The 13,243-nt window shown below is 42.5% G+C and overlaps 1 protein-coding gene across 1 annotated transcript in view; it reads left to right on the plus strand.

Annotated features, from left to right (window-relative positions):
- The window catches only part of LOC114050517 (secernin-1), a 63,265-nt gene that overhangs the window by 39,066 nt on the left and 10,956 nt on the right, over window positions 1-13,243 (plus strand). Inside the window, exons 4-6 of the mRNA XM_027872274.1 lie at window positions 1,223-1,425; window positions 5,592-5,786; window positions 8,660-8,825. Coding sequence (XP_027728075.1) covers window positions 1,223-1,425; window positions 5,592-5,786; window positions 8,660-8,825 — 564 coding nt within the window. The remainder of the gene's footprint in view (window positions 1-1,222; window positions 1,426-5,591; window positions 5,787-8,659; window positions 8,826-13,243) is intronic.

Here is a 13,243-nt window from a genome sequence, read left to right on the forward strand (position 1 = left end):
CTTTGCTTCGTAAACCATATAATCAAGCAACACAAATCAAGGCATGGGCCATGTCCGGAAACGTTACCTCTCCTTCTGCTCCCCTAGTCCATCTCTTCTGCTAAGGGGGGAGAGGCAAGCTTGGCCAACAGCCGTCTGACATCAGAGTTCTGCCCTCGGGGGCCAGGCAGATCCAAGCTAATCCCTCTTCCCCACGACAGACCTTCCACAATTCCTGACTTTTTAATACAAGAAATAGATTCTATTCCATAATCCCTGTTTAGAAAAGGAGACATTTTATTAACAGGATGGTCTCCTTAAGTCAGTTGTCTCATGAGCTTATTCTTATGTTCCTCTCTCCCAGTTTCATCATCCACCTTCCCAATCATCGCTGTGAAACTAAGTCTTCTTAAGCAAGCTTAAATAGAAAAGTGTCAGACACATCAATGAGCAATTATTCGACCATGAAAATAAGCCTGTTATGGGAGTAAATGTCACATTCTTTTTAGCGTCTGGAATAGCCCAGTAAAAGGAAATACTCTTTCAGTGAAAGCATAGGAGATTTTTTAAAATTTTATATTAATAACATATTACTACTGTAAAACTTGCAAATTATTTTAGATACATTTGAGCCTGAACAACCTTGTCAGACAGGCACTTCAAGTGTCATCATCCCCATTTTAAAGATGAGAACACCGAGGCTCAAAGAGGTTCAGTGATGCCCCAGTGGTCTGGGTCACATGCTTTGTGAGGGTCAGGGTGGGATTTGGACCTAGGTCTTCCAGATGCCCATCTAGTGCTGTAGTCAGTCAATTAACAAGCATTTATTAATCCCCTCCTATGTGCCGGGTGAGTGACAGGGGGGCAGAGTGGATGGGGAGCTGACCGTGGAGTCAGGAAGACTTGAGTTTAAATCCTGCCTCAGACGCTCGCTAGCTGTAACTTGGGGGCAAGTTGCTTAACTTTTATTTGCCTCAGTTTCCTCATCTGTAAAATGAGGATGATAAAACAATTACCTCACAAGGTAGGTGCCAGGATCAGATGGGAAAATTCATGCAAAGTACTTTGCAAATCTTAAAATGCTATATGTAAATGTTAGCTGTTATTATTTATTAGTAGTTGTTAGTTATTAACGGTTAATAATGTTAGTCATTATTATTGGTGTTTAAACAGGTTCTGATTGTTACAATGATCTCAAAGTGGATTAAAAAGACTCGGATTCTACTTTTTCTTTCTGTTTCAGGCTGGGTCTAGAAAGGGGTGCCACCGCCAAAGAGGCCTTTGACGTCATCGTCTCCTTGCTGGAAGAGCACGGGCAAGGCGGAAATTACTATGAAGACGGGAACTTGTGCCACACTTTCCAAAGCGCATACCTGATTGTGGATCGAGAAGAAGCCTGGGTGTTAGAGACCATAGGGAAACACTGGGCAGCTGAAAAAATCACAGGTTGGCGAGTTTGGTTGATGGGAGTTGATGAGGATGAGGAAGGGGATGGTGCAGCTGGCACCTGGGAGACTTTGCTTCCTCTCTGTGCACTCACCCTCTTCTGCTTAGCTCTCTGTCACCTGCCAAGGTCTCTGCTTCCTCATTAGACTAATGATGTACCTGGAGCCCAGGTGCAGTAGGCTCGCTTCATAGGAGGTAAAACTTGGGTTTTTTCCTTGTAAGTGTCCTGGTCTTTGGACTGCACCCCTCCCTTCCCCTGGGTCCACAGATGAAACAACATCATCATCACTCCATCCAACCAGATGAACCAGCTTTGGGGGGATGGTACCCTTGCAATTCTGCAATGTGACAGTCTGGGGCCTTTTTATTCTACTTGGTGATCTGTGATATCACAGGGTGCAGTTTGACTTTGTTCAGCTTTAGCAAATTTGTGGGAAAGCAGTACTCTTGACTCTCTACTGTGTTGCTTCAGGAGAAAAAGTAAGAGGATGTACCTGGTAAAATCAATTCCTACTCTGTGGTTCTTCTGTCTGGACAGTGCTTGATCCCAGCTGGGGACAGAGACACTCTACAGGGTTCCAGAGAGCTGGAAAAAACCAGATTTGGTGAAACTCCTACAAAATCTCCCCAAGGGGTATTTGGTACCCAGTATTTTATATTTCAATTCTCCACATCTCCAGGACCAATCTAGAACTGCAAGCAGGGCATTAAGTTCATTCATAGACTGCTAGTTCAAAACCTTTACCCTCAGCACGGTGCTTGGGGCCCTCAGAGACTCTGGAATGGAAGCCTGGCTCATTCCAGATTAGACCCACCAACAGACTGCTGATCTTGAGGCTTTTTAAAAAATCGGTTCAATATAAGAGTGTTTTTTGGGAACCAGAGTTATTGGAGTATTAAAAAAAGAACTCCAATAACACATAAAATCTGCTCAACCTAATAACATTCTAATCTACCTCAATCCATCAAGCATTTATTTTTATTGTTAAATAAAGTTTTATTAATACTTTTTGTTTTTATGCCACCCATATTTCTCAATGCAACCGTGCCCTCCCCAGAGAGCCAACCCCTTTAAGAGTAAAAAAGAGTGGGAAAAAAACCAGTTCAACAAAACTAGCCAATAGAAAAAGTCTGGCATTATCTGCCATGTTACACACTTATAGATTCCCTCATCTGCAGAATAGCACAGGCAGGTGTCTCCTCCAGTCACTCCAGGGCCAAGCTTGGCCATTGCAATCTCACAGCTTTCTGTTTTATTGTTTGGTTGTTGGTTGTTAAATTTATGTCATTGTAGCCATTGCGTATATCAGTTTCTTGGTTCTGCAGACTTCACTTTGCATCAGTTTCTATGTCTTCCTTTGCTTCTCTGTAGTCACCATATTTATCATTTCTTACAGCACAGAATATACTATTCATTGCATTCTTGTATCACAGCTCATTTGACCTTTCCCTCATTTGATGGAGATCTACTTTCTAAGAAGGATTTATTAAGTAACTAATATGCCAGAAAATCGTAGCACCATAACCCTAGAGCTGGAAGAGGTTTATCTAGTCCAGTACCATCATTTTACATATGAGGAAACTGAGTCCCAGGGAAATTAAGGGCCATGCCCAAAGTTACAGTGATAGGAAGCATCCAAAGTGGGATTTGAACCCAAATGCTCCGGCTCTGCCTTCTGCCTCACCTCTAAGCACTGGGGATGCAAAGACAAAACTTACATTTTCCTCTGTGTGTGTGTGTATGTGTATGTGTGTGTGTGTGTGTGTGTGTGTGTGTGTGTGGTGTGTTATGTAATCAAATAAGTATATATTGTTGTTGCTCAGTTGTTTCAGTCTTGTCCAACTCTTCATAACCCCGTTTGCAGTTTTCTTGGCAGACATACTGAAATGGTTTGGTTACTTCCTTCTCCGGCTGACTTTACAGATGAGGAAACTGAGGCAAACAAGGTTAAGTGACTTGCCCCGGGTCACACGACTAGTAAGTGTCTGAGGCTGGATTTGAACTCACAAAAGTGAGTCTTTCTCACTCCAGGCCTGGTGCTTTATCCATTGCACCACCTAGCTGCCTGTTTTATATATGTATATGTGTATATATATATATATATATATATACACACACACACACACACACACATAACATATAGTATATACATAATAACAATTAGAGGAGGGATAGAGAATTAACAAGTAATCGAATCAAGAAAGACTTCCTGGAGGAGGTGTCTCCTCTGCTGAGCCTTGGAGAAAGACTTCTGAGTGGTTTCAAAGCCTGGTGTGATATAATTCCTAAAAACTTCTTTGCCAAAAGATCTTATCAGGGCCAAGGCCTGATGGGGATGGGGATGTCAGCTCTGCACTGTAATTACACGGTATTTATGCAGAACTCTATGATGGGTGTCTCTATTCCAGAAGTTTATTTGCAATGGAATTCAACTAAAAACCCATCTCCCTCCCTCCTCCATAGATCTGCTTTTAATTTCAAAAAAACACTGACATTTTAAAAATTGTGCAGCTGCTGCTTTTACTGGCTGATTGCGGGAAGTCTGATTACAGATTCAAGTCTGGCAGCCGCTAAGCATACTTAAAGAAATAGCCTTTTTGAATCAGCCCAGTTAAGAAAGAAAAATCTCAGTGCTTGCTGGCGAGTTGGGGCTTTCTCAGCAGCTTAGCATGAATTGTATGGAAATCACTGGTGCAGGACAGAGAGTTCACTTTTTTTTTTAATTTCTATCTTCTACTTTCCTCTATGATGATAAAAGGCAAAGAGAGGCCAGCTCTTGTGAGCAGCCAGTTGTCTTCATTTGGGAAGTGAGCGCAGGGAAACACAATGGAGGAGAAGCCAATACATCAGTGGCCCTGGTTCCAGCCTTCAGTTCCATTTTCAGGAAATTAACTGTTTGATTGTAGCCTATGATTCTAAGTTTTTCCTCATCTACCGCTCTTTGTGGGCAGCAAATAAGACCACCCCTACTCCAACCACAGTTTCTAGCTAGCAATCACCTCTCACAGGCAGCCTTTTCCATATATTGACCCTAGAGAGTGTCTCGTAGACCCAAGCCTAATTCAGCTCATGGGTATGTTGAGTTCTGAGGTGCAGAGATGGGCACAACAAGCCTGTTCTCTCTGCTTTGTGGATGTTATGAGACCTTGCTGTCCAGTCATACACAGGGCAGGAAACTCAGGGTCTGGGTGCATTTTGATGCTGATTTTGCTGGACTTCATTTGTTTTTCTTATGGGAGGGACTCTCAGATACTACATCACAGTGTACTGTGTAGAACATGCAGACCATGATTTACAAGCAACTTTTAAAATGAGTTCGTGTTGTTAATACTGATGAGTCATGGCATGGCAAAGGAGGTAAGCTGTAAGACAGCGTCAGTCTTTACTCAGTGCAAACCCCACCACTGCTATTTAGTAGCAGTGTGATCATGAGCAAATCCTTTAAGTCTTCTGTGCCTCAGTTTCTTCCTCTGTAAAATGAGACAGCTGGCCTGGACAAGATGGCCTAGAGGTCTCTTTTAGCTCTAGAAGTAGCACCTTATGACATAGGTTCATATCCCACCTCTAAAGATTAGAGCCTGTGTGATGTGGAGCAAATAAATGACTTAGCCTTCCAGGCCTCAGTTTCCTCATGGGTTCCTCATCAATCCTCTGATCTTTGTCATCACCTTTCCAGGTCTGAATTTCTTTCTCGTGTGTGTGTGTGTGTGTGTGTGTGTGTGTGTGTGTGTGTAACAAAAGCCCACAAGTGGCTTCCTTAAATTTTACCATCCTAAATGCCAGTGATAGCCAAGCATCTCTCTTGGAAGGGATTTTCTGCCTTTCTGAGGGTAATAAATGCCTAGCTGTCCTTCAGCCAGATGGTGGAGGGGCCTCACATATTTTTCTTTAATTGCAAATTTAAGCTCAGTTAAGCATTATCTATTCACTCCATCACACTCTTTGGTCAGGGTTGGCTAGTTTTCCTGTTGTGTTGGTTAATGGAGTTTACCCAGAAACAGGGCAAGATGGTGTCTGTTTTCATATCCACCCAATTTAACACATTCTAGTTTTGCTTTCTTCCCATCATTAAGCACCATCACGGGAGGGCAATGGGAGTTCTCAGGTTCTAATGGCTTCCTCTGAGGTATATGTTGAACTAATGCAAAGTTCACTCTTTCTGTAGAGGGAGTGAAGTGCATTTGTAACCAGCTTTCCATCACATCCAAGATCGATGCAGAGCACCCCGAGCTCAGGAGTTATGCCGAAGGTCAAGGCTGGTGGACTACCGACCAAGAGTTCAATTTCTCAGAAGTGTTTTCTCAAGCAGATGACCACCTGGGCTGCTGTTCAGGCAAAGACAGCCTAGAAAAACAAGAGGGTAAGTAAAGGCACCCTTTAAGCATCTCTTTCTCATTTGTTGGGCAATATACCAGTAAGTAAGCCTCACTCACTTCCCTGGTTTCCTTCAAGACTCAGCTTGAATCCCACTTTCTTCCCTGGACCTTGCCCAGTCTTCCCTCCCCAGACTTTTCCCTTTCCTTCAACGTCATCTTTCATTTACGTTGTATACGCTTGTACTTACATAGTGAGCACTTTGAGGACAGGACTGTGTTTTTGCCTTTCTTTGTATCCCCAGGACTAGCACAGCGGCTGACAGTGCTAAATAAGTGCTTAATAAATGCTGGACTGGCTAAGTGAATAAAAGGAAGCAGGCAGAATGGACTTTAAGTACGGAACTCCTTGCTGAAGCTGACGTAGGGGAAACCATGAATTGTGCTTCTGTTCACACTTCTATTGCCAAACTCTTCCACTCTCTATTATCTTCTAAGCTACTGACCTAGTTATTCCGAGCCTATTTGTCCCAGGATTTCAAGTTCAAAATGATATTGGAGATGATTTAATTTAACCCCGTCCTTCCTAATCTTATAAATGAAGGAACTGAAGGTTGGAGTAATAAGGTGACGTATGAGAACTCCAATGCGAATTCAGGTCACCTGACTGGAAGCCTTCACTTTTCCACTGCTCCCTATCAGGAAGAATTATGATGAAAATGAGAAAATCAAGGTGGAATGAGCCCTGACTCAGGAGTCAGGAGACCTGGGTTCAGATCCCATCTCTGTTCCCCATTGTACCTGTATGACCTTGGTCAAATCAGGCTCCATTTCATCATCTGTAAAAAAGGAGGTTGGGCTCGCTGGGCTCTAAAGCCCCTCCCAGCTCTAAATCTCTGCTCCTGGGAAATTTCATTGAGTCTGCCTGCTGTGTTAACAGCCTTGGGACTCCACAGCCAGTGCTTCTCCACAATATACTGAGAGGCCAAGCAGAAAGAAGGCTGCACTTGGGGTCAGGAGACCTCGGTTTGAATCCCACTTCAAATTCATGACCCTAGACAAGTGACTTTGCCTCTTCAAGCCTCAGTTCCTCCAGCTCTTAAATGGGTTTGATAATAAGCCATGACAGGGAAAGTGCTTTGAAGCACCACAGAAATGTCAACAAGCTATTGCTATTAACGAGACTTCTTTTGTTTCCGGCATTGGGTGTTCTCGTGCTCCAGGATCCATGGTCTCTTTGCTGTAGGGGAGGGGCTTTTAACCTGGGCCCCACACATCCAAAGACAGAATTCAGGGGGCCCATGAACTAGAGTGGGAAACAAATGACATCTTTATTTTCACTAATTTCTTTTTTTTCTCACTTAATAATATTTTATTTTTTCCAATTACATGTAAAGATAGTTTTCAACATGCATTTTAATAAGATTTTGAGTTCCAAATTTTTTTCTCTCTCTCTCCCCTCCCTCCTCCCGAGATAGTAAACAATCTGATGTAGGTTATACATATGCAATCATGTTAAAACATTTCCACATTAGTCCTGTTGTATTTTCACTAACTTCTGATTGAAATTTAGCATTTACTTCAATTATTTAAATACATTATTCTGAAAAGAGGTCCATGAGTTTCACCAGACTACCAAAGGGGTCCAGGACACACAAAAAGTTAGGACTCTCTGCTGTGGATTCTTCTTCTTTTAACACAGATCACAATCCCTCTTCTACTTGGTAGCCAGCCATTGAGAGATGTTATGACTGGAAATTAATTCCCTTTGGCCAACTTGGTAAAGGGCTCTCTGAACTTGGCCATGCTGTCCCTTGGACCTCTGACCATGTCACTCCCCTGATCAATAATCTCCAGTGGCTCCCTATTACTTCTAAGGATTAGATATACATTTGTCTGACATTTAAAGCCCTTAACAACCTAGTTCCAACCCACCTTTCCAGGCTTATTATTTTAATTTATTGTCTATTACTGATTTATTTATTATTTCTTACTCTCCTTCTCACAATCTATGGTCCAGCCAAGTGTCCTTTCTATTCCTCACACGTGACCCTCCACCTCCTGTCTCTTGCACTTACTACCTCCTCAAGCCTGGAATGATTCCCTCCTCATTTTCACTCCCAGTCCCAGGCTTCCTTCAAAGCTCCCCCCAATGCTATCTCTTAAATGAGCGCTTTCCTTATTTCTCCCAACTGCTAGCACCAATTCCCTCAGGAAAAAGCAACTTTATTTATATGTTTATATACTTACACATGCATATGTCAGGGTTTCTTAGCCGTTTGTGGTGTCATGGACCCTCCCTTTGGCAATTTGTTGAAGTTTATGGATCCCTTCTCAGAATCATGTTTTTAGATGCTTATAATTGAATTCATAGGAGTATAAAGGCAACTAACTATATTGAAACATAGCTATTAAAATATTAAAAATATAAGTTCATGGACCCAGGTGAAGAGTCCTTAGTATATATTGTCTTGCCTTATAGAATATAAACTCCCTGAGGGCAGGGACCATTTCATTTCTGTCTTAGTATTCCCTGTACCTGGCCCAGAGGAGTCACTTAATCAGTGCTTGTTGATTGTCTGATTAGATAGCAGACAGCCAGCCTTACCGCCACACAATCTAGGCTCCTGTGTTCATGCAGACCACTTGTCAGACATTGACCTTACTGTGTATGTTTTTGTGGGTATAGTATAGACAAGCAATAGTTGGTATGTCTTCCCCTGGAGATGTATTCATCTATATCTTATTCTTTCTCCCTCTCTCCCTCCTTCCTTGCTTCCTTCCTCTCTCCCTCCCTCTTTCCTCTTTCCTTCCTTTCCTTCCTTCCTTCCTCCCTTCCTCCCTCCCTCCCTCCTTCCCTTCCTTACTTCCTTCCTTCTTTCCTTTCTTCCCTCCCTTTCTTTTCTTTCTCTCTTGACAGAGAGCATCACTGTGCAAACCATGATGAACATTTTGCGGGATAAAGCCAGTGGAGTGTGTGTAGATTCTGACTCATTCCTCACTACTGCCAGCATCGTGTCTGTCCTGCCCCAGGGAGGGAGTTCACCATGCATCCACTACTTCACCGGGACCCCAGATCCCTCCAGGTGAGCCTGCCAAGCTGCCTTGGATAGCCACAAGCTACAGGTTGATGGTTATGCCTTCAAAGAGTGTCTTCTGTTGCTGAAACAAGTTTGATTCTCCCACTGATTAAATATCTGTTGACTTCAATCCTCCTGCTTAACTCCCTCATTTTATAGCTGAGGAAAATGAGGCACAGACAAGTTAGGTGACTTGTCAAGATCACCTAGCTCCTTAATGGGAGTGACAGGGCTGGATCCTAGGTTTTCTGACCTCCCAGTCCAGTGCTCTTTCTATCTATAGGGATGTCACACTAGGCTGACCATGGCAACTGAGGCAGTGCAGAGTACTAAACTTGGACCTTCTCTGGTACTTTATTGAATATTCCTTTTAGAATAATAACAGCTTAACAAAATGCCTTCCTCCTGGAAATCCTGTGATGTGATTATAGGATTGTGGATTTTGAGCTGGAGAGAGAAATATTATTATATTCATCTTACAGATGAAAAAACTAAAGCACAGAGAGGGTAAGTGATTTACCCAGGATCACACAGCTAGTGTTAGAGTCAGGAACTAATCCCAGGTCTCCTGAAATTGTGCCTTCCATTAATACTGCCTGCACTATAGCTTACCTTTATATAGCCCTGTTAGGTAGGTGCTCTTATTACTTCCTTTTTATCAATGAGGAAACTTAGAGCAGTTAACTTGGCCGGTATAACATGACTAGTAAATGTCTGAGGGAAGATTTGATTTCAGGTCTCTCTCTGACTCCAAATCCACCATGCTGTTCCTCAAAGATCTTGGGACAAAGGCATGAGGTTGCGGCATTAGAGTAAGGAAGAGAGAATTGGACTAGGGAGTCAGGAAACTTGGGCTCTAGCTTTGGCTTTGCCAGTTGTGAATTCTGTCTAAAGTTATGACTCTGACCTCAACCTATGGGCTCAGAGGATTTAAGTGGCTTAACCATGATCACACAGTTGGTGAGTGGTGGAGGTGGGATTTGATCTTTGGGGTCTCCTGACTCCATCTCCAAGACTTTTCCATGATACATCCTGTTTTCAACATAGTGTGTTTCATGGAATTGACTTCAAAGCATCTTAGGACCAGAAAGGACCTTGGACAGCTCCTTCACCTCTTAGGTAAGGTAGCTGTGACTCAGAGAGGTGAGCAACCATGTTGCTGTTGCTGTCTGAAGACTCTTCATTCTTCACTTTCTCTTCTTCCTTTTTATTTTAATCAAGAAAATTCATTCATTCCAACAGTGTCTCAGTCCTTACTTCCAGGACTCACTTTTATTGATGGGCACAGAACACTCCCTTCAATCTAATTCAATTCAATTCAACAAACATTAAATGTTTACTCTGGGGATACATAGAGAAACTGAACAATAGATCAGACCTCAGCAATTAATGTAATGATGAGAGAGAGGAATTTGATCCAGGGAAGTGAATAGCTAACTTCTCAGTGATAGAATGTAAGCTCTCTGAGGGCAGGGATGATCTTATTTTCTGTCTTTGTGTCCCAGTGCCTAGTACAGCACCTGGTATTAGTTGGTGGTTGATAAACGCTTGTTGATTGGTTCACTACTTCAAGTTGCAGATCTGACAAGGCTCCTAACTTCTCTTAGTTTTGTTATCATGGGGAATCCCCTTTAAGTATGAGTTGGACTAGATGTCTATGGAGGTCCCTTCTAACTCTTGAATTCTGTGATTCTATGATTCTGTGATTGCTTGAAATTTGATCAAGGACTTGTAGTCTATGAATAGATGTGGTATAGTAGGAATGGCCCTGGGTTGGATTCAAATCCTGGGCCTCAACTTCCTGTACTCAAAAGGAGATTATGGGATGCAGTTTGGGGGAGTGGATTGAATGCTGCATGTAGAGCCTTCAGAGGGCCTGGGTTTGAATGCCAACTCTGATACTTATTCTCTATATTACCTTGGGCAAATTGCTTCTGGGCCTCAATTTCCTCTTCTGTAAAATAAAGGGTTTGGCCCATGTGGCCACTGATGTCCTCTCTGGCTTTCCATCTGCGCTCTCATGACTGGGGAATTTCTAAAATCCCCTCCTGTTTTAAATTCTGCGAACCAGGATCTGAACCGAGACCCAGCTGACCCCAAATCTGGGGCTCTTTTTGGAACATCATACTGCCTCAATCTTTTGCCTTCTTTTTATATCAGCCAGGCACACAGGTACACAAAGTTTTCTTTGAATGAAGAAGGTGAAATGTTTTTGGTAGCCTCCTTTAAAAAATATAGAAGATTCCCTTGTCTCAAAGTTGACCTAAGTTGGTATACCTTTGAAATCAGGCAGCTGGGGAGAAGCATAACCCATTGGAAAAACCCTTTGGCTGGAGAACAGAAACAGTTGTAACTAGGATGGGGCAGTTGGGCCTTTGCCATAGGGTGCCAAATTTCAAGGACTCTGAAAGCACTTCCTACCTTTCTGAAGGGTAGGAACATCAGAGTTTATTACTCAGCAAGAAGACTTAGTTAAAACAAGAAGCTGCCTAGTGGCCCACTTCTTCTTCCCAACAGCTGCTCCCTAGGTCAACTCCTCCCCTTTTCAGGCTTTGAAAGTTTTACTTGCTGCTTGCTCTGGGTGTGGTTTGTACTATCCCAGTTACAAAAGTTTCTAGTTAGAGTTCTGATCAGACAAATTCTGTGCTCTGTGACCTTGGGAAAGTGGCTTCATTTCCCCGGGACTCAGTTTCCTCATGTGTAAAATGAAAGGGTTAAATTAGACAAAATCTTAGGTTCCTTCTAGTTAAAAAAAATCTTCAATTCAGTGATTGTAGATGTGCCAAGAAGTTAGATGTAGGCGTCTTCATTTCTTAGCAGCCAAAATAGAAAGGAATCATTTGTCTTGGGGAAAGTGGATGGCCTAATAAAATTATAGAAATGGATTGGAAACACCCTCTTTGTAATTTTTTGAGGTGAAAAAGTACTTTAGATTTTCAAGTGATTTTAAAATAAGGTTCTCCATATGATTAAGTGATCTGCAAAGACTTAGCAGAACATTAGAACTCTGGCTGAAAGATATCCATTCTTGACTGATAAATGAGCCACATTATCTATAATGATGGGAGAAAGATCACAGATCTGGGGTCCTGTATTTTTTAGTAATTGCACATGTTAACATTTCATATTTTGTCATGGGGAAACCTGCAGCAGCATTGCAGAAATATTGCTTGACTAGGAAGCAAGAGACATGGGTTCTAATCCTGGTTCTGCGTGGTATGAGGTATGTGACCTTGGGCTGGTTGATGAGTTGGAAGACCTCAGAAGCAGCTGTAAAATGAGGGGCTTGGACTAGATGACCTTGAAAGTCTCTCCCAGCACTAACATACTATGACTCTATGATGAAAGGTAAGGTGGTGTAGGGGAAATTGCTCTGGGGTTGAAGTCCCAGCCTGACTTGCTAATAACTGTGGACAAATCATTTAACCTATCTGAGCTTTGGTTCCCTCATCTCTAACCTCACTGAGCTGTGCTGAATTAACTCTTTGGAAACCTTAAAGAGTGTGAATTTACACTGAACATGTTTGCACATATTATAAACATACATATTTTAGTCCAGCCTGTGATTTCATCAGGATAGGGCTCTACTTCCATCAGTTTGCATTGGTGAAGGTCAGAAATTCCCTCCATCAGCACCAGTCAGCACCTTCTCTGGAGGGTCATCTGGGCTTCTGAGGGACTTGCCCAGAGTCATACAGCTACTTGGGGTCAGAGGGAGTCTTGAACCCAAGTGTTCCTTACTCCCAAGGCCAGCCTCTATCCACTGTACCAAGCTGACTCTGAGTTTGCCTATCCGTTCTATTTCTACTTCTATTAAAAAATGAAGTCTTCTGGGCACAGTGCCAGACCAGCGTACTTAGAAAACACATTGGTGAAGAGTGTGTTGTCTTAATTAACCCTCCCCAGTTAGATCATGGGACCTCCAAATGACATCATGACATCATTACTCTGTCCTCTCCTGTTCCAGATGACTGGTCTTCTGTGTCTTTTTTGTTCACTTGCTTGTTTATTCCATTCATTTCTTATAAAAGCTTTTTGTTGAACGTGTTTCCCTCATTTATACATTTAGAGGTTTGGGGGTAGCAGGGGAGGGGAACAGGAATGAATGGGGAGAACTATAACATTTAATCTGTTTGCATGAAAATCTCCACAGTTGTGCTTGCAGCTTGGTAAGCCATTGGATAACTTAAAGCACCCACGTAGTTGTTGTTTTTATAACAATAGCAAAAATAATAAAATGATACTATGAATGACTGGCCCAGTATCCTGTCTTTGATAGAATTTCCAATGGGAAACAAGTACCTGGTGACATCTTTATGAAAGTAAAGAATTAGATTGGAAAAAGTCTGACACCCTCAGCATTCTAAGGTTCCCACTAATGGGAAATCCTGTGGAGGCTCGAACACTGAGTATACTGTACCGAC

This window comes from Vombatus ursinus, unplaced genomic scaffold (assembly GCF_900497805.2).
Source record: "Vombatus ursinus unplaced genomic scaffold, bare-nosed wombat genome assembly UNPS02014799.1, whole genome shotgun sequence".
NCBI lineage: Eukaryota > Metazoa > Chordata > Mammalia > Diprotodontia > Vombatidae > Vombatus > Vombatus ursinus.